Raw genomic sequence first — 24,030 nt, 5'->3', positions numbered from 1 at the left:
ATGAAATTAATTCAAAAGAAATTCCATCTAAACATCCAGAAGAAGTTCCTGACAGTTAGAGCAGTTTCTCAGTGGAACAGGCTTCCTCGGGAGGTGGTGGGTTCTCCATCTTTGGAAAGTTTTAAACAGAGGCTGGAGAGCCATCTGACGGAGAGGCTGATTCTGTGAAGGCTCAAGGGGGTGGCAGGTGACAGTGGATGAGCGATAGGGTTGTGAGTGTCCTGCATAGTGTAGGGGGTTGGACTAGATGGCCCATGAGGTCCCTTCCAACTCTATTATTCTATGAGGGCCCTGATGGAGCTTTCACAATCCCACTAGGCATTTGGTTGAGGCCGGTGCAGTTGAGCTCAGAGGCCCCTCCCTGGCTTAGTCATGACAGCAGGCTCTCCATGAACATCTTCCCTGAGGCACTAATGCGAGGTTGTTGGGCGTGGGAGGGTGTTTGAGGATTAGTATTTCGCCATCCGGGAGGATACGGTTTAAAGGGATATTGTTTTATCATTTTACTGTGGGGTTTTACCATTGTAATTCACCATGAGCCAGCTGGCTGGGAGCGAGTAATAAATAAAATTTTATTGATAAATAGAAATAAACAAACATAGGATCTCTGCCTAGTATTTCTGCAGGTCACAGAAGAAGCTTGTGCCATCTCAGCAGACTGCCTGATTCAACTTTAAGGTAGATTCTTAAAATAACTGGAAGGGGAAAGCCTAGGGTTGTAAAAACCTAGGAGAGAAGGTACCTTGCCTCCAGGCCACTCCAGACCTCTCCACACAAGGGGAGACAGACAATATTTCCAGCCCCAGGTTGGAAAAAATCACAGGTTTAACTTTATCCCACAGGACAACTTCTAAAAAGTATTGTGAACACATCAAGGAGCAAACAATTACCTTCCATCCTTCAAGACGTTAACGATAAACCGGTTAATCTGGCAGATAGCATGTGCAGCCAAGCGTCCCTGGTCAACTAGAGAGTTCTGCTGCGTCGCCAGCATGAAAGCTGCACAACAAAACAGAAGGTGGGGGGGAGAGAACCACTCAGAACTGACATTGTAAGGTCAAAGTGGCCGCACATGATAGAGCATTTTCAGAAAAAGGTCATGTATGATCAAGCAGGGATCTAAACACTAACTTCTCCAGTTAATTAAAGCTCAAATCACCAAACCACTGCAAAGGTCATGGATTTGCTGGAATGCAAACCAATACTTCACCTTCAAAAAGACAGATTTGAAACTACAGTAGTGCTGTTGCAACATTAACCACCTAATATGTCTGTTTGTTGCCAAAGGAATCTCAAAATATCATTAATCACATACAGGTGTACTAATGTGAATTCCCGTGGAAATTAAAGAGTACCATTTAATGGGGAAACGGCTTTACAGCTGTTAACATACCTATTCCAAGTCCAAATGAATAGAGCCAGAATTTTAACTCAGCCTCCACAATCCAAGGGTTTGACCCACTGGACTGGACTAGCTTCTCATAGTCTAGCAGGGGTAGTCCACCTGTGGTCCTCCAGATGTCCACGGACTACAATTCCCATGAGCCCCTGCCAGCAAATGCTGGCAGGGGCTCGTGGGAATTGTAGTCCATGGACATCTGGAGGACCACAGGTTGACTACCCCTGGTCTACTGTGCAAGGGGAACTCTTCAGGAGGACATCCCTGAGTGTCCTTTCTCAGTTTCACAGCAGGGCTCAGATGCTATAGCTCTATAAATTGATGTCACTGGTCCCTCTCTCCTCCCTCAAAACTATATTGAGCCATTATCATGTAATCTCAGTGGGTCAAGAGTACCACAGAGGCAGAAAGCCTCTGGATTTAAATTTAGGGATATATCATCAGACTGCATTAAAGGAAAATAAATGAGTCATGTATCTTATTTATTCTTATACTTGTATAAGTCAACATGAGTCAGACACTCATGAGGGAACCCAACAAAAAATACCCTTCCCCTGAGGTGGCTCACGCAGTTGCGGCAGAATTGCAGAAAGAAATTGGGTAATAGCTAATAAGATGAATACTTCTTATGACATGCTGGGATGATAGAGACTCAGCATAAGAATGGAGAAGAAACAAGAAATACACGAACTGAGTGATGCTATGGAGGCTTCCAATGCCAGATTGCTGCATATAGCTATTTGAAAAGGCAAAGAATTGTCAACACAGCAGAGCTTTGTGGGATATTTCAGGGATATATGACTTCAGTAAAAACCTGTCCCTGCGAAAAGATATGTCTACAGGATTAAAATCTCTGAACACAAGAAAATAGGATGCAGCCTCTTGGATCAAGGTATATCATCTTTCAAGAATCTAACAGACCAGTATAGTGGGGATTAGCTTGATGGAACACTTTGTTTTCCTTTAGTTTGGGGGGGGGTGATGTTATCCAGGACAGTACTGAAATTAGGCCCCAAGATTATGCTGCTTCCTCAAACATCAGCTGTGAAACTATACTCTGGAGGACAAAACTGGCCTTCATTTTAAGCATAAGTAGTAGCTATGGAAAAAGCATATCACTTTTCATCTATCAAGTAGGCTTGCAGCTGAAAGCTGATTATTATTGCATGTATTTTAGAGGTTCCAGAAGCTAGGGATAACAAAAAGGAAGCAGAGTTGTGGACCAATATAAGTGTTCAGGCAATCCCATGTAAAAGACAGCTGCAATCACCAAGGCAGGGAGGGTGGGAGCAAGCCCTTCTGTTCTAATAATGGGTGCAGCTAGCAAATAATTATCTATGCTGCTAAAAAACACACCAGGTCACAGTTTCTACCTGGGATTCCAAAAGTAATGCTCTCAGGGAGAACATAAACTGCAGCATTTCCTCCTACTAACACAGACATGAGCTGCCTACATCTGCACCGTGCCCCAATTTATTCACCCTCGTTAAATTTGTTACTGTCTGCTGATGCTAGCTGAGAGGAAAAGGAGAACTGGAGGTGGGGCGTCATCGACATACAGATGACCCCACTGTTGATGCCTCTTGATGACATCGCCTGGCTTTGTCATACAGATGTTAAATATCATGGGACTAGCCTGGAGCTCTGAGGAACTCTACAGCACACGCTCATTCCATTTGAGGCTGCCAAGGAGACTGCAGGTGGCTTATTTAGAAGTGTGAAGAACAGAATCTCCTTGTCTGTGCAACAGCCTGTCTGTCTAGCAGAAGCTGTTGTTTGTAAACCAAATCCAGGAAGCATTGATATTCCATGTTCCGGAAAAAAATTAATTTGTAACATAATAAATATATACTAAATAAGTATCAAGAACTTTAGTTCCCCGGTATTACCATTTAGAATCTCTCAGGAAGGAACAGAATCACTGCAGAGGCCCAAGCCTACAAGACACCCCAGAATACCTGGTCAATGATATGAAACAAATCTATCACTGAGCTACATCACATTCCTCTCTTGGGCAAAATCTGCTTTTGGCAGGATGCTTGTAATATGATTCTACACAATAATGCTTACAAGAAAGCATGTTCACTCCATCACTCATGAGCATTCGGTAACGTGGCAAGCCATTTCCAGTCGAAATAGCGCGTATAGTCTGGGGAAAAAACAGAAGTTCTGAGCTGTAATTCCGAAGAACACTGTAGGAATCCGTGCAATAAGGGGAGCTTGATGATCATCATCACAGAAGAAAAAGTAGCAATATACATTTGGGCACAAATGCCTGGTCATATACATATATTTTGTAAATATTGTGGGTTTTTTTTTAAAGACAAATATAAAAGGGATACAGAGGGATAGCAAATCACATTATCCCAAAATTAATGTATATTTCAGGCTATATAAGACAAAGTTTCTCTCATAATCAAGTTCAGATTGCATGAGGGATTACTCATGCCTTGCCTATTGGCTGTTTGGGGGCATAGGCCCCCAACAGGAAGCAGCCATGCACCAGAGGACCAATGGCGGGGCTGCCCTACCCTTGGCCTCCTCTTTCTCCTCCAAGCTGAAAGATCTGGCTCAGTCCACTGGCACACTTCCAAATGTAAGCTAGCCAGAAAGCAGGGTAGCTGGGAGGGAGGGAGAGGCTGAGCCTGCTGGCCAGCCCTGGAACACCAATTGTGGCCTACGAACTCTCCCAAGTCAGGGGGATTGCAGGAGAAGAAAGGCTGCCCATAGGGTCCAGGGTGACCTTGGGGCACTCCTCCGCTTCCCTCCTGAGCTGCAGGAGCCATGGGAAGTCCAAGAAAGACCTCCCTTTCTCCCTCCCCCACTGTCTTTATCACATCCTTCATTTTTTCTCTGTCTTCCTTCAACCCCTTTCCTTCCTTCTCCCTGAATTCATCCCATTTCCTTTCTTCCTCCCCTTCCTTCCTTTCATTCTTCTCTCCCTCCTTCCTTTCATTCTTCCATATGAAGAACATTTTATACCATTTCTCTCTTAGTATCTGGCTAGCTGTAAACGTAATTTCTTCTCCCCATAACCATTCCTATTGTTGCATAGGCACTCTCTAAAATTCTGCATCCATTTAATCACACACTTTTTCACTTGTTCTATTTCAAACTGAAGCAGTAACTTAAATATGCATCATAATAAATTATCTTTGTTTTATAATCAACTTTTCGAACTCAGTCTTCTCTCTTAGAGCTCTACATTCCACATTATTTTCTTTAATCTTGAAACGGATAATAACCACTGAATATTAATTCCTTCATCTCTGACATCTTGCCGTATGCATGACTTTTAAAAATCTCCACTGCTTGCTGACAAAATTCCGGACAGATCACCTGTCATGGTTGTAGGCTTATTCCTTAAGTCTTGCCCCTCGTCTACTACTAAGCAATGAGTAGCACAAAAAGAGCAACAGGTAATACTCACAATAAGTTGCAAGACAGGTGTTCCAACATCTTCTCCTTGCATAATGGACTGTAAAGCGGTGGGGGGAGAAACAAAGTTGATCTCTGAACAAAGAATGTCACACTGCAGCATAAAAACTTTGAGATTAAAAAATGCAAATTCAATTTCCATTTTAAAAACAAAGTCTTGTGAACCCCACCCCCTCCTCAAAAGTCCTAGTAACAGGCAGGGCTTGCAGCATCCCTGGAAGATCTCAAGGGAGAGGCCACCATCACCTTTTCAGGGAACTCATTCCATAGAGCCAAAGCCATGATGGAAAAGACCCTGGCTTCGGCTGACCCCTGACAGGCCATCCTAAGCAGTGAGACAGTCAACAGGTGGTTACCAGACTACGATAGTTGACACGCAGGGACATATGGAAAGCAGCAGTTCTTCAAATACAGGGTTCCAGGTCAAGGGAAATTTATAACCAGGGGTTCCCCAGGCCCCACTAAGAGGCTGGCATCTGTATATCCAGGCAAGAGAGATTAATTCCCCTGAACAACGTGGCCGTTTTAGAGCGATAAGCAGGGTTAGGAAATACCTGGAGACTTTGGTGGTGGAGCCAGGAGTGGGCAGGATTTGGGGTGTGGGGGGACCGCAGTGGAAAAACCTATATAAATAATGGCCTAAAGTATAATAAACAATTTCTGCAAGAGTTGTTGATAGTCACATAAGCCTGAGGGATAGGATGCCAATGAAACTTTTTGCATGTTTTGGAAAACGCTTCTTGGTGTATATGAAAAGCCATGTTTTTGTATGAATTGAGAAAAGTCATATTGACAGACGAGATTGACTTGATGATTTGTTGTCAGCACTTCAAGCAGTAAATTGAAGCAAAAGACTCTGGACAACAACTCTTGCAGAAGAACAAATTTAGAGTCCAGTGGCACCTTTAAGACCAACAAAGTTTTAGCCAAAGTATGAGCTTTTGTGTGCACCCACACTTCCTCAGATACAAAGTCACAGAATGAAAATAATAATCTCAGACCAATAGATGGAGTGAGAGGGCAAATTAACATACAGCATAATGAAACTGCCCAAATTCCAGAGATACATATTAGGATTTGTTTGCAGTCACCCGAAATTGAATTGCATAGGAAACATTGGGCCGCAATAAGAAATGCAAATAAATTGTTTATTACACATTAAGTCACTACTGGCATAGGCATTCCTTTGGACGTTTAAATGCTTATTTGTATTTAAATACCTCCGTGCAAGCCCTTTTATTCTTATCATTTATTATACTATATATATATATACTAGGGAGCCCACCCATCAGCCATTCTCTCCGGGGGACTGATCTATCACCTGTTGCAGCAAAACCAGGGTTCACCAGTCCCCACCGGGAGGTTGGCACCCCTACAGGACGCAGCGTTAAAGACGCAGCGACGGGGAGAGGGGGGGGCAGAGGCCTAACTTTTCCCAAGGCGAAGAAGCCTCCCGAAGGAGGCGGGCGGGCCACGGGGGACTGAGAGGGGCCAGAGCCGCTGCCCTCCTCCGCGCCCACCCTCCGCTTTCCTCTCTCGCTCACCGCAATCGCCCCTTCGCTGAGGCGGACCGCCATGCTGCCGACGCCTCCTCCGGCCTTTCCCGCGCGCCAAAGAGCCTCCAGGCCACGCCCCCCGCGCCACTTCGCCGTATGCATGCGCGCCTCGCCCGGGAACGGGTGGGGGGAGGGAAACCCACGCGCAGAGCGGCGGCCTGGGCGCATGCGCAGTCCTGACGGACGAGGCCGGCGCAGCGACGTTCCCTGGCCCAGCGAGGAGAGGAGGTGCGCAGGGGGAGGGGCGGCGGCGGCGGCGAAGCGCTCTGCGTATGCTCAGAAACGCTCGCTGCCGGTCGTAATATTTAACGGCCGTTTGTGCGCGGGAGTTTTGCGTCCCGCCCTTTCTGGTGGGCGGCTTTTGGCCCGACTTCCGTTGCCCGCACAGAGGAGCAGGAGTGGCCGAATTGAGGCTGGCCAGTTGTCCATGGACGTGTGCCTGGCAGGGGCTCATGGCAATTGTAGTCCGTGCACGTCTAGACAGCCACCGTTTGGCCGCCCCTGCCATAGAGGGAGGGGGAATGTGTCTGTGTGTGTCCCTCCACCTTTTTAAAGTGTTGCAGCCAGGCTTGCCAACCTCCAGGTGGGGCCTGGAGATATCCAGGAATTAGGATTTCCAGATTATGGAGATCAGTTCCCCTGGACCCTGCTGAGACATCACCCCACCCTCCCTGGGCTGCACCCTCAGATCTCTTGGAATAATCAACCCTGATTGCAGCACGTTACCTGAAAGCTGCTTTCTGCAGTGATGGAGAAGCTCTCAATTTGTGTGAATTTTTAAGAACTCAATAAGGGTCAGTTCCTTGAAATAACAAAAGTGTGAGCTTTCGTGCTCATCCATAAGTCTGAGGACGTGTGCATGCACACAAAAGCTCACAGCTTGAATGAAATCTTTGTTGATCTCAAAGGTGCCATTGACCTCAAATTTTATGATGCTGCTTATGGCTGCCCACTTGAATTATCCTTGAAATAAGAATCAGTTCCTTGAGATGTGGTGCAGGTAGCAAGTTTTACCTCCCTGCTTTTGGCCCCTGTATGCTTGAGATTCTTTAATCTGTGGCCAGAATACAGTGATAGGGTTATGGAATATGATCTATACTAGGGGTGGCCAAACTTGCTCTCCAGTTGTCTATGGACTACAGTTACCTTGAGCCCCTGCCAGCATTATGCCACCCTGATCTAAAAAAACAACAACAGTGCATGTTGAGGGGGAAAGGGGGTGTAGGGGACTGCAGATTCTAATACTTAACTGGGAAACATCCTGATTGCGTGAATTAACACACATTTATCTCAAACCATAGAGCCTTTCAAGTGGGTAGCCGTGTTGGTCTGAAGTAGCACATCAAAAATTGAGTCCAGTAGCACCTTTAAGACCAACAAAGATTTATTCAAGGCGTGAGCTTTCAAGTGCATGCATAGAGGCACCAGACAGGCATGGAATATGTGCAACTGAAAAGGTAAAGGTATCCCCTGTGCAAGCACCGAGTCATGTCTGACCCTTGGGGTGACGCCCTCTAGCGTTTTCATGGCAGACTCAATACGGGGTGGTTTGCCAGTGCCTTCCCCAGTCATTACCTACGCAGCCTTTATAACTTAAGAACTTAAGAAGAGTCCTGCTGGTACATCCAGTCCCACATCATGTCTCACACAGTGGCCAACCAGTTCCTCTGGACAGCCAACAATAGGACACCGAGGCCAAGGCCTTCCAGCTAATTAAGGTCCTGTTGTTCACACAGGCCACAAAATCCTAATTTGGTTTCAACAGGCTGCCCTTGACATAAGTGTCGAAATCTCCCAGAACAACAATTCTGGAGCACTCTTGTCAGAGAATACCTGCTGGCAAACTAAACATAAACCCAATTCAAATGGGTAGCCGTGTTGGTCTGAAGTAGCACAATAAAATCAGAGTCCACTAGCACCTTTAAGACCAACAAAGATTTATTCAGGGCGTGACTCTGATTTTATTTTACTGGACTCTGATTCTATTAAGCAAAAACCGGTACAAGATATACATGCTAATTTCCTCCCTCTTAGGCTGAAGAGCATTTCTATTCTAAAAATATTCCAAACATAAGTTTTTAAAACGATCAATTTGGCCTCTTCCTCCCCCCCCCACCCCGTCTTACGTACATAACACTTTCCTGAATGACTGACAACTCTAGACTCAAATGAACTCTTGCAGGTGGATGACTCCTCCCTTTCTGACTGGCTTATAATGGACCTGCCTGTGGAAAAATGGAAGTCTTACGTTAAGCAGAAATGGACTTCCCTGGAGCCGGCCCTGAAGAAGAGGTTGCGCTCTGCCCTGTCACTCCAGGATCACTTTCTTCTGGTCTCGTCTTTGTTCCAGTAAGTCATACCACAAATGCAGCTGTTCTAGCTGCGTCTTGTCCAGAAGCTTCTCTGCCAAGTCTATTGGTCTCCAGCCTCAGCGCACCCTTGCTGTTTCTCCCCCACAGGCCTGAGGATGAAGAGTATTTGCACTGCCTGGCCAGGAACTACTGTGTGAAGAAAGACCCTAGAATGGCGCTGCTCTATAAGGCAGAAGGAAATGAGAGATTTCGGAAGAAGCAGTACCAAATGGCAGGGATGCTCTATTCCAAGGTAAAGGCCTTGTGTAGCCCAAACCTCAGATTGAGGCAGCGATGCCAGCCTTGAGGTGGGACCAGGGGATTAGCTCATCTCCAAGCTACAGCCATCAGTTCTCCCGGAGAAAATGGATGGTGTAGAGGAGCCTTAACTTTTTATCATTGCGAAACCCCTGGAACGTTCTTCCGGCTTTGAGAAACCCCAGAAGTGATGTAATCATGCAGAAGCATAGCTGTGTACATGCCCTCCTGGGACCCCTTCCTTTCCCTTCCCATCCCCTCCAGACCCATCATTGGCCATTTTGGGATGGAGGGGGAGTTGACAACACCAAATTATAAGAATTCTAGGGGGCAAGCCCATTGCATTCAGGAATACAACAGGCGCTAGATTGGGGGGGGGGGTTGAACTCTGTGGACGGCCTCCCCCCAGGACCTAGAAAGACTGCAGATAGCTGTTAGGGAACTCACCAGCAGGGCAGCTCTCACATGGCAGGAATCTGCAGCCTCTGAGCCTCGGAGGGAAGTGGAAGGAGGAGGGGGTGGTCCCGGGTGTGGGATGGAAGGCGATTGGCTGGCCGCTGGACAGACAAGCAAGCCGGTTGGAGGCAGAGGCACTCAGGCAGGAAAGCCGCCCTGAGTGGGTGTTAAAGGCCGAGTGGCACTTAAGACATGCTCCTCCTCCAAGCCCTTACTAGAAATATATTATGTGGAACAGATATAAAAAATTAACTCCTACCCATTCAGGAAACCCAGGGTTGTCAGTCTTTTTTGCTACTTTTTTTTTGGCTGCTTTAGAGGGTAGACTCTATGGACAGCTGAGGTCCCTGTTCTCCCTGGGCTTCATCCCCAAATCTCCAAGAGTTTCCCATCCTAGATCCCATCCCATCCCCTCCCACCCTACCTGGCATCCCACACCAGTAGCCAGAGCGGCCTGGCAAACCTAGACAGAGCCCTCGCTTGAAGCCAAACTGTCGTTGAGTTGCTGCTCTTGTACCTGTGCACTTCTGAGCATTCACATGGCATTTACAGTTTCTTATTTAGGTCCTAGCTCAAGGTTCCTGCACGTAGTTCATTCACAGGCTCATCCATCACATACCGCTTTGGGCTGCTGGCTCACAGAAATTGCATGTGATGTGCTGTCAAGTCGCTTCCGACTTCTGGTGAATTAATGATCTAGGAACCTTAACGGTTGAGCAGCTGCAGAATGCACTGAATATTCAAACACAAATATTTATTTCAATTCCTGTGCACATATGCAATTTAAAAACATCAACCTCCGTCACACACTCTTGCACGAATCCAAAGCATATTGACACGTGGATGAGTGACAAAAAAAATACTCCCCCCCCCCCAAATCAACCCCTCTTGCTCTCTTCTTCAGTGGTCTGTTATTTAAATACACTCATGGGATGTAATAATGGGGACTATAAGGTGGTTAAAATATGAATGAAGAGGCTCCCACACTTATAAAATGTGTCCAAGTATATCTCTTTGGCGCCTCCAATTAAAGTGTTCTTGAAAGTGGCACCCTTATTGAAGCCCTCTCACAGCCTGTTTTCTCGTGTGTCTCATAGAATGTAGTCAATTTATAATCTCCGGTATTTGCTATCAGGAACAGCCGCATTTAGGGTGTGCAGGCAGAACCCACCTGGTGTGGAGGGCAAGGGAGAGAGCCCTGCGATGCTGAAGGAAAGAGACCGGAAGAGACATTGATCTCTCCCCTAGTTGGCTTTCTTACGTTTCAGTTCCCAGGAAATCCTTGCAGCCTTTCCACAGAATATCCAGGCTTCTGGGGAGGTAGTCGAGAGCCAGCATGGTGGAGTGTTAAGAGTGGCAGCCTCTGATCTGAAGAGCCGGGCTTGATTCCCCCCTCCTCCACGTGCAGCCAGCTGGGTGAACTTGGGCCAGTCACGGTTTTCTCAGAGCTCTCTCAGCCTCACCTGCCTCACAGACTTTCCAATACTAAAAAAGCGGGCAACGAAAAAAACAGCTCCTCTTCTTGCAAACTGAAAATCACAGGTTCCTTTTTCGAGTCAGTTCATCGCATCTTGTATCTGTCTTTTCCGACTGCTTTTAACTTTTCCTGATGTTATTGTCTTTATCTTTGCACCCTTTGCAACATTCCTCCCACTTTCAGACTGAGATATAAGCACCAAGCACCTTTCCTACTTGTATCCAATGAAGAGAGCTTTGAATTTCAAATGCTTATCCCCCCCCCCCAAAAAAAAAAAATAATCCCATTGGTTTCTAAGTTGCTCCTGGACTCGAATCAAGCTTGATTTCCTCAGTCTAGCCATTTTGGCTTCGAGGGAGAAATTTGCTTTACAGATTTAAAGCAGTTTAACTCTGGTTTACTTTTCACAGCTTTCCACAAAAGCATCCAAGGAACTGTAATTTGGCGTTTGAGTGGCGCCCCTTCAGAGAAGTACCCTTGCCAGAATTTCTTCCTAGGGAGCCATGTCAGTTAAATAATCTTGAAACTCGTTTCAATTGTTTGATTTAATCACGCCTTTGCTTCTGTGACTTCTTAGGGGGTGGTACTGGCTGCAAGAGTCTTCTGCATACTCTCTGGTTTTGCATGGATTGTCTGAGTCCCTGTATCTGCACGGATTGTGCTTTCGCCAAGATTGTCTCATTACCGTGCTTCAAACTGAGCAGCTACAAATCTAGATAAGACGAGAGAGCCTCTTTTCCTTCACACAGCTGTGCACTGAAGCTGGCTGGTTTTCAGCATTCTTTGTGGCCTTGAATATTCTACTCACATCGTGAACAATCCAGGCTGCTTGTCCATCAAGATGAAATTCAGCCCAGAAACCCTCCCTGGAAAGGGTAATTCAGACAGCTTTAGGGGGATTCCCAGGTTTGAAACGGCTGCTACGATAGTTTTACAAAATCTGGTTCTGGCACATGTGATTCCTTTTCTTTTATTCAAGGAATATATAAGACAGGGGACCCCCCATTGTGCTCACACCTTTTCTGGCAGCTGTCAAGTGTTTTTTAAGGAAGTGGGTGGGGCCAGATGCAGCGTTTGCCCAGCAAGATTGCTGATCGACTACTAGAAATGCGATTGGCTGTGCAGATTTTTTAAGATGTAGCGTTGGCGGCAGCTGCCACCACAGCATAAGGCTCAATAACAGGAATTTCCCTACCAGGGGGTCTGTGGATCCCTGGGGGTCCATGGGAGCTCTGAAGGGGGTCCGCAACATTTCCCCTCCTGCGTTATTGGACTTGGCTACAAGCTAGGGAACTGGCTGTTTCCATCGCTTCCCCCTCCTGAGTATGAGTGAGCTCTCTCGTAGTTTATGTGCCTGGGAGGGGATGGAGCCTGCATGCCTAATCCTGCCTTAAACCACGCCCTATCTCTCCCCCCCCCAGTCCTCCTGCACTTGTGGGGTGTGGGCAGGGAGGCTTGGCCAGCTGACATGACCTCTGGGGCTTCTCAAAGCCTGAAACATTATGTCAGGGGCTCCTCCATAGTCAAAAAGTAGAAAGAGATTTATCAGTACTGTGCTACTGAACTTAAGTCCTGGCAATCATTTGGTGGCTGGCTCCGCCTCCTGCAGCTGTGTGCAGATTTGGCTGTGTCCAAATCCCAAATGTGCCTTCAGACACAAAAAGGTTGGAGGCTTCCAATGTAAGGTGCCTCTTTTTAGTTTTGAAGCTCACTCTCCCTTCTCCCCTCTTGTCAACTCAGTGAACTGTCAGTCCCATGCCCTGGGGAGGGGTGTTCAGAGGAGGGCCCCAGCAGATGTTCCTTGTCCCAGCCTCAACCTGGTGGAAGAGCTCCGTCTTGCAGGCTCTGCAGTACTGTGATAGCTCGGACAGGGCCCTTAGCTCTTCTTCCAGTTCATTCCACCAGGTAGGGGCCAGGACCAAAAAGGCCCTGACCCTGATCGAGGCCAGGTGTACTTCTCATGGGCTGGGGATCACCAACTTATTCAGACTCTTGCCTGGGGGAATGAGCCACCAGCTGACATCCAGGACCTGACAGGACTAGGGAAGTGCCACAGAGCCTGCAAAACAGTGCTATTCCACCAAGCCTACAGCTGAGGCCAGGACAAAAAATGAGAAACAACTATGGGGCTGCCTCCACCTCCCCAAAACTCCATACCATCTGACCATTCCCTGTAGGAACAACTAAGCATAGGAAAATCAGTGGAAATATATCAATACGGAAGAGTGATGTATTAGTTTTGAACTGTAATGTTTTAACGATGTTTTATTGCTGCTTTATTGATTGATTTCTCGTAAGCTGCCCTGAGCCTGATCGCAGGGAGGGGGAGCCTATAAATATAAGAAAAAGACGAAAAAGAAGAATACCAGCTAAAGAGTGTGCAGCCCAGCCGAGCTTTGAGCCAAGAGCCTCACAGCTGTGCTAACGCTCCTCTTTCTGATCCTGGCAGGCGCTGTCCCACGCAGAGGTCAGCACTCCAGAAAGGGCAGTGTGTTACGCCAACCGTTCAGCGGCCCTTTTTCGCCTGGACCAGTTTGAGGTGAGCTGGAAGCCACTCGCCCGGGAAAGAAGAATGCGCTTGCTCTTCTTGCAGAACCTGATAGTCTTTGACACCACTGTCTGTTCCCTGCTCCTAAAGACCACAGCAAGGCAAAACGCCGCCCCTGGCCTATCTTGCACAGCAGATGCTCTCCTGCAGAAAGGAAGGTGCCCTCAGGGGACAACCTGGCGGGAGATACTCAGCATTTGCAGGCGTTGCCTCTGCAGTTTTGCAAAGCACCTGTCGGGCAGACCTGTGGCACCCGCCCATATCGCAGGTGGAAGGGAAAGGCTGCTGGAACAATGGCTTTCTTTGGGTGTATACTGCCGCGGGACATAGCGAATCACAGCTGTCGTGTACTGTGCTGTGACAGCTCTTCACAATGAAACTGGAGGAGAGGCGCTGCGGTCACTTGCTGAGTGACTTTGTAACTATACTAAGGTTGGGTTGGGGGGAGTCTAGCAGTGCTAGTGGTGACTTCCTGAACCCCAGTGGTGTTTCCAGGTCCTCCGTCTCTTCTTTGACTGGGCAGTCTATTACTGGCCTGAGTGCAGCCCAGGAGGGGTCTTGATAGCCATTTAGCACAAAGTGTGGGTATTAAATCGTGTTCGTGGTATTTAACCCTGAGAGGGGTGCTAGTAAATGAGGGGGAAGGGAGAGTGTGTCCTTAGCCTATAGACCAGGGGTAGTCAAACTGCGGCCCTCCAGATGTCCATGGACCACAATTCCCAGAAGCCCCTGCCAGCGAATGCTGGCAGGGGCTTCCGGGAGTTGTAGTCCTTGGACATCTGGAGGGCCGCAGTTTGACTACCCCTGCTATAGATGGTCACGTGATTGACTGGAGAGGGTGGTCTATAAATTAAATAACAATAATAAGGATTATTATTATAGTTAGGCCATGATACATCCCAACAGTCAGACACAACAAGACCCTTACCCAGCAGTGTGGTGTAGTGGTTAGGAGGGGCGGCTTCTAATCTGGCGAGCCGGGTTTGATTCCCCGCTCCTCCCCCGCATGCAGCCACCTGGGTGACTTTGGGCTCACCACAGCTCTGATGAAGCTGTTTTGACTGAGCAGTCCTGTTAGAGCTCTCTCAGCCCCACCTCCCTCACACGGTGCCTGTTGTGGGGGGAGAGAGGGAAGGTGATTTTCGGCCGCTTTGAGACTCCTTCAGGTAGAGAAAAGTGGCAAAGAAGAACCAATTCTTCTCCTTCAGTAATATCAGGGCTCTCTCAGCCTCACTTCCCTCACAGGGTGTCTGTTGTGGGGAGAGGAAGGGAAGGTGATTTTCGGCTGCTTTGAGACTCCTTTGGATAGAGAAAAGCGGCAAAGAAGAACCAACTCTTCTTCTTCTTCAGTGATATCAAGGCTCTCTCAGCCTCACCCACCTCACAGGGTGCCTGTTGTGGGGAGAGGAAGGGAAGGCAATTGTCGGGCACTTTGAGACTCCTGGTACAGAACAGCGGGGCATAAAAACCAACTCTTCTTCTTCTTCTTCTTCATTTGCAGGTGTGCCTGGAAGACATTGCGAGGGCTCTGGCAGAGGGCTACCCACAGAGGTGGCACCCTAAGATCTTGCTGCGGAAAGCAGAATGCCTCCTCTCCCTAGGGAGGGCCGAGGAAGCGGCTGAAGTGCTCTGCGGGCTGGAGAGCGAAATGCCTGCGGATCAGAGTCCGGCAGCTGACAGCCACCAGGGGCTGCTAAGTCAACTCAGGCAGCTGAAAGCGAAAGCCTGCCAGGGCAACCCCTTTCTCCAGCCACCCACCACGCCCAGCGGAGCCCAGGGGGCCCTTGAGCCCTGGGAGGAAAACAGCAGGATTTCATGCGCCTCTGCAGCGGTGAGTTTGAGAGTCTCCCCAGGCAAAGGGCGCCACTTGGTTGCTGCCAGGGATGTTCTGCCCGGGGAAATCTTGGTGAGGGAGGAGGCGTTTGCCAGCGTGCTGCGCCCGGGGGAAAGCCTCTTGCTGCAAGACAGCGCTGAGACGACAATGGACGAACCGCTCCTTCACAACGAAGATCTCCACTGCCACCGTTGCTTCAGGCGGCTGCTGGCCTCCGTTCCTTGCCGGGGCTGCAGTTATGCCAAGTACTGCGGCCAGATGTGTGCACAGCTGGCGTGGGGGAATTACCACGGGAGGGAATGTTCCCTCGGGGCGCTGCTTCTCGCCCTGGGGGTTTTCTGCCACGTGGCCTTTCGAGCCGCTCTGGTGGCCGGGTTTGCAGAGATCCGTGCTTTAGCTGGGCAGTCGCACGGAGAGAACGCAGAGGAGGCTGCTGCTACCAAAGCCTCAGCTTCCGAGGAGCAGGACCCGGCCTCCGTGCCCGGTTGCGGCGCTGACGGGAAGTACCGCAGCTCCTACCGAGCCGTCTCCAGCCTTCTGTCCCACATGGAGAAGCAAAGTCCAGAATTCTTGTTCCTCTGCGGTCTGAGCGTAGCGGCCTTGTGCAAGAGACTTGGAGAGCCTGGCCCGGAGGCTCCAGGTTGGGGAAAGAGTCCATCGGAGAGTCAGGAAGGAGCAACCCCTGCTGAGGCATCACCTGAGCTGAAGACCTTGGGGGAGGCCATGCTGAAGCATATGTTGCAGCTACGGTGCAATGCGCAGGCTATTACCATGCTACGCGAGTCAGGTCAGTGCTCGGTTCTCTTGAGGAGGTGGGTGCAGGCTGCGATACAGAAGGAGGGGCTGACGATGGCTCTGAAGCACTCGTAACAGCCTGCAGGCCCCGCTGGCTCTCTCATGGCCCTGAAACCAGTGTTGCTTCCCCGTCCCTTCCCAGGATCTGGAGAGGAACCAGTTACTAAGAGGCAGCAGGTGCGCTTGGCTGTGGCCCTTTTCCCCGTGGCCAGCCTACTGAACCATTCCTGCGACCCAAACACCGCTGTGACTTTTAGCAGCACCACTGCTGAAATCCGGGCTTTGCAGCCAATTGCCAAAGGAAAAGAGATTCTCCACTGCTATGGTAAGTAACTGTCATCTTCCTGCCTTGCCTTGCCTTGCCGTGCCGTGCCGTGCCGTGCCGTGCCGTGCCGTGCCGTGCCTTGCCTTGCCTTGCCTTGCCTTGCCTTGCCTTGCCTTGCCTTGCCTCCCTCCCTCCCTCCCTCCCTCCCTCCCTCCCTCCCTCCCTCCTTTCCTTCCTTCCTTCCTTCCTTCCTTCCTTCCTTCCTTCCTTCCTTCCTTCCTTCCTTCCTTCCTTCCTTCCTTCCTTCCTTCCTTCCTTCCTTCCTTCCTTCCTTCCTTCCTTTGCTCAGGGTGGCTAACAGCAATATAAATTACATAATAAATAAAATATAATTTAGTAATTTAAATACATTAAAACATTGTAAACCAAAATCAACACTAAATTGCCCGATTTTCTTAATCTTATGGAAGAAAGCGGGGGGGGGGTCACAAGAGCCCTAGCTGAAGTCTACTTTGGTGGGTGTGAGAGCTGTTGAGCAGAGTCAAAGTATAGGTGGGGGGGGGGGCACAGACCTTTGGCTTCTGCTTCCCTTGTCTTTCATTCTCAGCTCACTCCTTTACTGCAAATGGGGTGCAAGGCCTATATTGTCGATAGGCCACATTAGTTATTGTACCGAGCCCTGAAGATGCTGGGAAGAGGATTGAAAAATTTGCTTTCATATGTCTTTGTAAAGGTATCCCCTGTGCAAGCACCGAGTCATGTCTGACCCTTGGGGTGACGCCCTCTAGCGTTTTCATGGCAGACTCAATACGGGGTGGTTTGCCAGTGCCTTCCCCAGTCATTACCGTTTACCCCCCAGCAAGCTGGGTACTCATTTTACCGACCTCGGAAGGATGGAAGGCTGAGTCGACCTTGAGCCGGCTGCTGGGATTGAACTCCCAGCCTCATGGAGAGAGCTTCAGACTGCATGTCTGCTGCCTTACCACCCTGCGCCACAAGAGGCTCATCTGTCTTTGTATAACCCAGTCCTTATGATATGGGCAGCCAGCAGTGAGGGTCCATCTAGTCCAGCATCGTGTCCCACACAGTGGCCGGTCAGTTCCTGGTGTTGCCTCCTGTCTCTGAGATTGAGAGGATTAGTGTGGCAGAATGTGGAGGCTCAGTCACCAGGGCTAGTCACCATCGCTAGACTTGTCCCCATGAATCTGTCTAATCCCCTTTTAATAAGAACATAAGTAACTTAGGTTTAAAATAGGTTCAGGTGGGTAGCTGTGATGCTCTGAAGCAGCAGAACCAAGTTCCCTTGAATAAACTGTGTTGGTTTGAAAGGTGCTGCTAGACTCAAGGTTTGTTCTTACATTTAACGCTTAGTTGTCCGTTCAATTGCGCTGCTGTTTTTTTAGGAAGTGGACGCCCCTCCTACATGGTGGTGGGCAACTGAGAAAGCTTTGGAATTGTGTCTCTTCTGCAGCAAAGAGAGGAGGATGCTGGGAGGACCACTGGGTTGCTTGCTCCTTGTGGCTCTGATGTGTGGCCCTTTGTGTTGTTATCACTGTTCTCTTGTGGCAGGACCTCACAGGTGCCGAATGGGGGCTGCTGAAAGACGCAGAGAGCTCCTGGCGCAGTATTTCTTCGAGTGTCAGTGCCAGGCCTGTCTGAGCGAGCTGGGGTCCAGTTCTGGGACGGGAGCATCCCAGTACAGCATCTTCCGTTGCCCTACCTGCCAGGCACCGCTGCAGGTAAAAGTCAATTTATATCATCCTGGAACCTTGGTGAGGAATTGCAGCTGAGTCCCTTTCCAAGAGAAGGGACTGTGGAAATCTTTTGCCCATCATTCACATCCTAGACTGGCCCCATGCTTGGTACTGCATAGGCATTGCATGCTGCATTTATTTATTTGTATCCCACTTTTCTGCCCAGTTGGGACGCAAAGCAGCTGAGCCCTACCTCCGCTTTCTCACAACAACCCTGTGAGGCAGGCCAGGCGGAGAATTTGCAACAAGCCCACAGTAGCCCTGTGAACTTCTGTGGCAGAAGTGGGGATTCAAACCCAGGTCTCCCAGGATCCTAGTCATGACACTCTGCCCATGACACCACACCAATGCTCATAGGGCAAGGTCTGAGTGTCTCTGGTGGAAGGGAAAGTTCCTGTGGAGTAAAAAAAGGGTCAACACATGCTGGTCTGTTAAGGAAAACAAAACCCTAATGCGCCAACACTTACCTTTGGCTAGCTCCAATTAAAATGACTCAGGAGAGTGGAGCAGCATTCTGAGTTCTCCTGGATTTTTTTTCTTTTCTACAAAGAGAGCTTGTCTTTTTGGGTGTGGGATAGGCTGGAGATGACTTTTCCACTTTGTGGAGCTGTCCATCAGGCTGTAAGCCCCCTTCTTCCAGCATTGCATGTTTAGGAACGGAGCTGCCTGGGCTTGGGAAGGCATGATGGAACGGGGAGCAGGCAGTACAAGAGGCTCCAGCGAGACAGTTTCTGAAGGAAACCAACAATGGACCCAGCTGATAGGGACCATTTTCAGTGTGCTTTTCTGAAGGCAGCTGTTTGTTCTGGAATGCGTATGTTGATGCAGAGAGAGACATGAAACCTGCCCTGTCCCAGCCCACAGTCTGGGTGTTCAGCTGGAGAGAGTGGTTAGAAATGTGCTCTTTGGCTGGTTTGCAAACTTTGCCCTTTTTGAGAGGAGAATGGTGGAGCACATCTTAAACTACTATATGATTTGCTACAAGGGACTGCCTTCGAAGAAGTCTAGGTCATCCCACTGGTCCAGCCAAGTTGTTAACTGGGGCTAACTACGTGGATTGTATTATGCCAGTTTGTCACCCTTTTTGGCCACCAGTTTGTTCCTGCACACAGTTTTGGTGGTTTTGACTATCGAAACCCTGAACATTTCAGCCCCGGGATAGTTGAGGGATCATTTACACCGGTATGAACCTCCAACGCCTGACATTTTGTCAGTATTAATGAGCAACAGAGCCTTCTCTGCAGTGGCGCCAAGAATCCCCCTCGAAGAAATTCATATCACTGATTCTCACGGTTCCCCCAGAACTCTCTAAGCCCCACCTACCTCACAAGGTGTCTGTTGTCGGGAGACAACACAATGTTACTTCTCCTTTGAATAAAGCCCCATTGGCAGGTTTCACTGGTTAAGATATGTCCGCCTACGTAGCTGCATTCTTCTTCATTTTAATTATCTAGGCCGAATTGTCATTTTAATTATCCAGGCTGAATTTTCGGCCCCTGTTTATTATTTTTCTTTTCGTTTACAGTAGTTGGTTTACATCGTCCTTGGCGATGGTTTATCAGCCACCTTGCAGACTGTTTCAGTCAAAAGGTGGAATATAAATATTTCTGCAACAAATGCAGGGTGGGCAGGGAAGCCAGCCTGTTAACAAGCTACATGGGCGCAGGTGTGTGGCCCTGATTGTCACGTGGTCTTCCCCAGGGGGAGAGCATGCTCCGGTGTTCTCGTGAAGCCTGCAAAGTACTGGTCCCGGAAGATCACTTGCAGCATCAGTTGTGGGAACTCCAGCTTCTAACCAAGACGGCCCTGGAGATGCTTGAAAACAGCCAGCCAGGTAAGAGTCACAGGGGATGCCTCTCCCTGTTGACCTGCTTTTGGATGAGTAACGAGAATCTTCACAAAGCCCGCTGGGTGACAGTGTTGGCCTTCCCAAGCTGCATACAGATCCACCTTCACTGTGTGATGAAGGGCTCTCCAGAATAACCTGATGGAGTGCGAAGTCTCGAGACCCTTGACAGGACAGCTGTGATCTGGGAGGCCCTGGGATTTTTCCCTTGCCATGAAGATCTAGCCCTGTCTCAGCCATCACCTTGTCAGTGATATGCAGGGATTAATGTCCTGAGCTGGATAGTCCAATCAAGCCCAATTCCATCAGATGTTGAATGCTAAGCAGGGCTGATCCTGGCTAGTATTTGGAGGGGAGACCTCCAGGGATTTAGGTGGCAGTTCCTCCAGTGAACACCAGGGGTCATGATGCAGAGGCAGGCAAGGGCAAACAACCTCTGAAGGTCCCTTGCCTTCAGATCTGAGAAGCGAAGCAAGGCTGACCCTGGTTAGTATTTGGAGGGGGGACCTCCAAGTATTTGGGTGGTGGTTCCTCCAAGGAACATTAGGCGGAGGCAGGCAGTGGCAAATCACCTCTGAACGCCCCTTGCCTGGCTGCCAAACAAGCCTTCAGATCTGAGAAGCTAAGCAGGGCTGACCTTGGCTAATATTTGGAGGGGAGACGTCCAAGGAGTTGGCTGGTGGTTCCTCCAAGGAACATTAGGTGGAGGCATGCAGTGGCAAAACTGCCTCTAAACGACAATCCTTGGATCCCCTGGCCACACAACACATCCCATACAATAAATTAAAAATGTAGGGATTAGTCATGATCTGCCTTATAGGGATGATGTAAGAATTGCTGAGATAATCATTGCTCGAGGAAGGGTGGGCTGTGTTATGAAACCGGACAGTTTTTCTGACATGTCACCCGGCACACGCTACATATCCCTCCACTTTGCTCCTCCTTCAGTGAACTCAGATGCCTGCTACCTTGCCATGTGTTGTGGCCCACTAAGCTGCATCATATTTAGCCTGGTTGGATCTGATCTCTAAACGCAGCATTCACCCACCAGTCTGCTGTGCAAGGATGGAGAACAGAGACTCTTGGTCAGGGGTAGTCAAACTGCGGCCCTCCAGATGTCCATGGACTACAATTCCCAGGAGCCCCTGCCAGCATTCGTGAATGCTGGCAGGGGCTCCTGGGAATTGTAGTCCATGGACATCTGGAGGGCCGCAGTTTGACTACCCCTGCTCTTGGTGATGGAGAGGAAGGTGCAAAAGTGGAACCCAGCTTCGCTGGTCTGTGTTGCGGCGGAATGGGGACCAGTGTTGGGGACGGACCTTCACTTTGTGTTTGTTGCATTGGCAGATCAGTCAGTGAAGCTGCTGCTGAGATGCAGGTCTGAAGCGCAAAGACTCCTCTGTCCAGAGCACCTGATGGCGGGCGAGATGGAGGATCACTTGGCACGAGCATACGTCACCCTGGGTAAATGCTGGGCTAGATATTCCACCTTCCAAGCCCCTAGGGCTGTTTAACTATATCGCAGGTTATTAAAGAAGCACAACCATGCTGGATCAGACCAGTCTGTTTCCGGGGTGACCTTGAGTTTATGCTGTTAGAAAAGCCAGCAGGGTGTAGTGGTTCATTCCCTCCTTCTCCTTCACTCTTAATATTGCACAATCGAAACTCCGTATTTGCATGTCACTAACTTGGTATAAGTGTTATTCTTTCTTCATTTTGGTTTTAAAAACAATGCCCTCTTTCCCCCCTGTTTTTTTTTACCCCCTGGCACATTGACCAGCCATTAATTTCTCTTTGCCAGGAAAGTGGCAGGAGGCAGCGGGGCATCTGCGTAGCAGCATAGAGGTCGTAGAAGCCCATTACGGGCCCTCCAGCATCGAAGTGGGTCAGGAGCTCTTCAAGCTGGCTCAAGTCCTCTTTAATGGGTAAGCACAAGCACGCAAGTCCCGGTACGTCATGGAGAGGGGCCGTGGCTCAGTGGAAGAGCCTCTGCTTTGCATGCAGAAGATCCCAGGTTCAATCCCCAGCATCTCCCATTAAAAGGATCTGGTGACAGGTGACGTGAAAGGCTTCTGCTTGAGAAGCCGGAGAACCCCTGTCAGTCTGAATAGACAGTAGTGACAGGATTCGGAAAGGGCTATGGGTAAGTGGAATGACATCTGAATGTGGAAGGTCCCAGGTTCCCTCCCCCACCAGCATTTCGTTAAAAGTATCAAGTCACAGGTGATGTAAAATACCTTCTGCTTTATAGCCTGGGCAGCCACTGTCAGTCTGAGTAGGCAAAATTGAACTCAATGGAGACAGCCAGCTTGGTGAAGTAGTTAGGAGCGTGGACTTCTAATCTGGTGAGCCGGGTTTGATTCCCCGCTCCCCCACGTGCAGCCAGCTGGGTGATCTTGGGCTCGCCACGGCACTGATAAAGCTATTCTGACCGAGCAGTGATATCAGTGCTCTCTCAGCCTCACCTCCCTCACAGCGTGTCGGTTGTGGGGAGAAGAAAGGGAAGGCGATTGTAAACCGCTTTGAGACTCCTTCAGGTAGTGAAAAGCGGCATGTAAGAACCAACTCTTCTGAAACAAGCGTCTGATTCATGATGAGGCAGCTTCGTATGGCCATACTTTCCAAGCTGTCCATGCACTATGCATGTGCAAGATTTGGGCTGTTCTCAAGGACGGCCTGGTGAAAGCAGCTACCACTGTCGGGCTGAGAAAGGCACAAAGATGTCCCCTCTCCACCCCACAAGCAGGTTTCCTGGGCTCTTTTTGAAACTCTACTTGTTGCTTTCCCTCCCCCCCAGTTAAAAGCCCTTCTTGAGATCCTGTAGGAGGGGAGCGTTGCCCTGCCTGTCCCCCGGAGAATTCACTGCTACCTCCTTCTCCGAGCAGGTGTGCTGTGCCAGAAGCCCTAAGTGCTATTCAGAAGGCTGAAAGGATCTTGGCTGTGCATTTGGGTCCTCAGAACGCCCAGGTCCAAGAGCTGCAAGAGATGAAAGCCTGCCTCCAAGAATCGCTGGGTGCCCCTGTGGCAGCTGAAAGGGCACGATCATCATAGGGAAACCCACGCCCCATGCGGTAAGGCTTCAGCCCAGGGAACAGACGAAGAGTGCCCCCTTGAGAGCCAGCATGGTGTAGTGGTTAGAATTGGTGGACTCTAATCTCGTGGACCAGGTTTGATTCCCCACTCCTCCTCATGCAGCCAGCCGGGTGACCTTGGGCCAATTCCAGTTCTCCAAGAGCTGTTTTTGCAGAGCAGTTCTGTTAGAGCTGTCTCAGCCTCACCCGCCTGACAGAGTGTCTGTTGTGGGGATAGGAAGGGACTCTTTTGGATAGGAAAAGCAGGATGTAACCCCCCCCCCAGCTCTTCTTCTTTCTTGGGGCGGCTAGGTGGTTGTACATGGCCTCAAAAAAAAAAGAAAAAAAGAATCCCATCAGAAAGAGGCACCAGTCGGTCGTTGTGATGTTGCCTGCGTGGCTAAACACCACTGCCCCTTCATTTGTACTCAGAAAAACCACAATGTTTCTTCAGGAACAACGAAGCCTGCAGCAATCAGGTATTTGCGCAAGTGCGGGGGTGACAACCAGAAGACGGGGGAGAGTCTGTCATGCTCACAGAACGGATGGTAATCTGAGCATCGAATGTGGAGGGCCTGGAAGGGGGACCCTTCTTGCAGCTGCCTTGCCTCTCGGGGTCAGAGACCGAGATCCCCCTGTCAAAATGCTGGAAGATATCTTTTAGACCAGGGGTAGTCAACCTGTGGTCCTCCAGATGTCCATGGACTACAATTCCCATGAGCCCCTGCCAGCAAACGCTGGCAGGGGCTCATGGGAATTGTAGTCCATGGACATCTGGAGGACCACAGGTTGACTACCCCTGTTTTAGACTGATCAAATACTTGGTGTGAGTGGTAGACTGCAGGAGCGGGTTTTCATTTTGGGGTTTGCCTCCATTTCTGGCAGCAAATTACTTGAGGATCCAAAGGTTCACTTCATCACACGTACCATGCAACTTACAAGGGACTGCTACTGAAAGGACTGCTACCTGCATGCGCACACA

The 24,030-nt window shown here is 49.3% G+C and overlaps 2 protein-coding genes across 3 annotated transcripts in view; one reads left to right on the top strand and one right to left on the bottom strand.

Annotated features, from left to right (window-relative positions):
* The window catches only part of RPA1 (replication protein A1), a 51,725-nt gene extending 45,188 nt beyond the window's left edge, over positions 1–6,537 (bottom strand). Inside the window, exons 1-4 of the mRNA XM_077311923.1 lie at positions 6,382–6,537; positions 4,830–4,877; positions 3,470–3,548; positions 891–999 (exon numbers count right to left, since the gene is read on the bottom strand). Of these exons, the coding sequence (XP_077168038.1) occupies positions 891–999; positions 3,470–3,548; positions 4,830–4,877; positions 6,382–6,495 (350 nt within the window). The 5' untranslated portion in view covers positions 6,496–6,537. The remainder of the gene's footprint in view (positions 1–890; positions 1,000–3,469; positions 3,549–4,829; positions 4,878–6,381) is intronic.
* On the top strand, positions 6,503–23,048 carry SMYD4 (SET and MYND domain containing 4). 2 transcript variants are annotated; one of them, XM_077311922.1, is made up of 12 exons: positions 6,564–6,621; positions 7,695–7,850; positions 8,576–8,742; positions 8,853–8,997; positions 13,385–13,474; positions 14,985–16,104; positions 16,255–16,437; positions 17,947–18,116; positions 19,833–19,965; positions 21,325–21,441; positions 21,779–21,902; positions 22,863–23,048. In XM_077311922.1, exons 3-12 carry the CDS (start codon positions 8,609–8,611, stop codon positions 23,026–23,028), a joined length of 2,382 nt encoding a protein of 793 aa, XP_077168037.1. In that variant the 5' UTR covers positions 6,564–6,621; positions 7,695–7,850; positions 8,576–8,608; the 3' UTR covers positions 23,029–23,048. The 2 variants fall into 2 exon arrangements, with proteins under 2 accessions (XP_077168036.1, XP_077168037.1); XM_077311921.1 differs by lacking the exon at positions 7,695–7,850 and having other exon boundaries at positions 6,503–6,621.
* The last annotated feature ends 982 nt before the right edge of the window (positions 23,049–24,030 follow it).

This window comes from Paroedura picta, chromosome 15 (assembly GCF_049243985.1).
Source record: "Paroedura picta isolate Pp20150507F chromosome 15, Ppicta_v3.0, whole genome shotgun sequence".
NCBI classification, from domain to species: domain Eukaryota; kingdom Metazoa; phylum Chordata; class Lepidosauria; order Squamata; family Gekkonidae; genus Paroedura; species Paroedura picta.
Note: the sequence above shows the minus strand (reverse complement) of the source record. Positions and strands in the feature narration are given on the sequence as shown.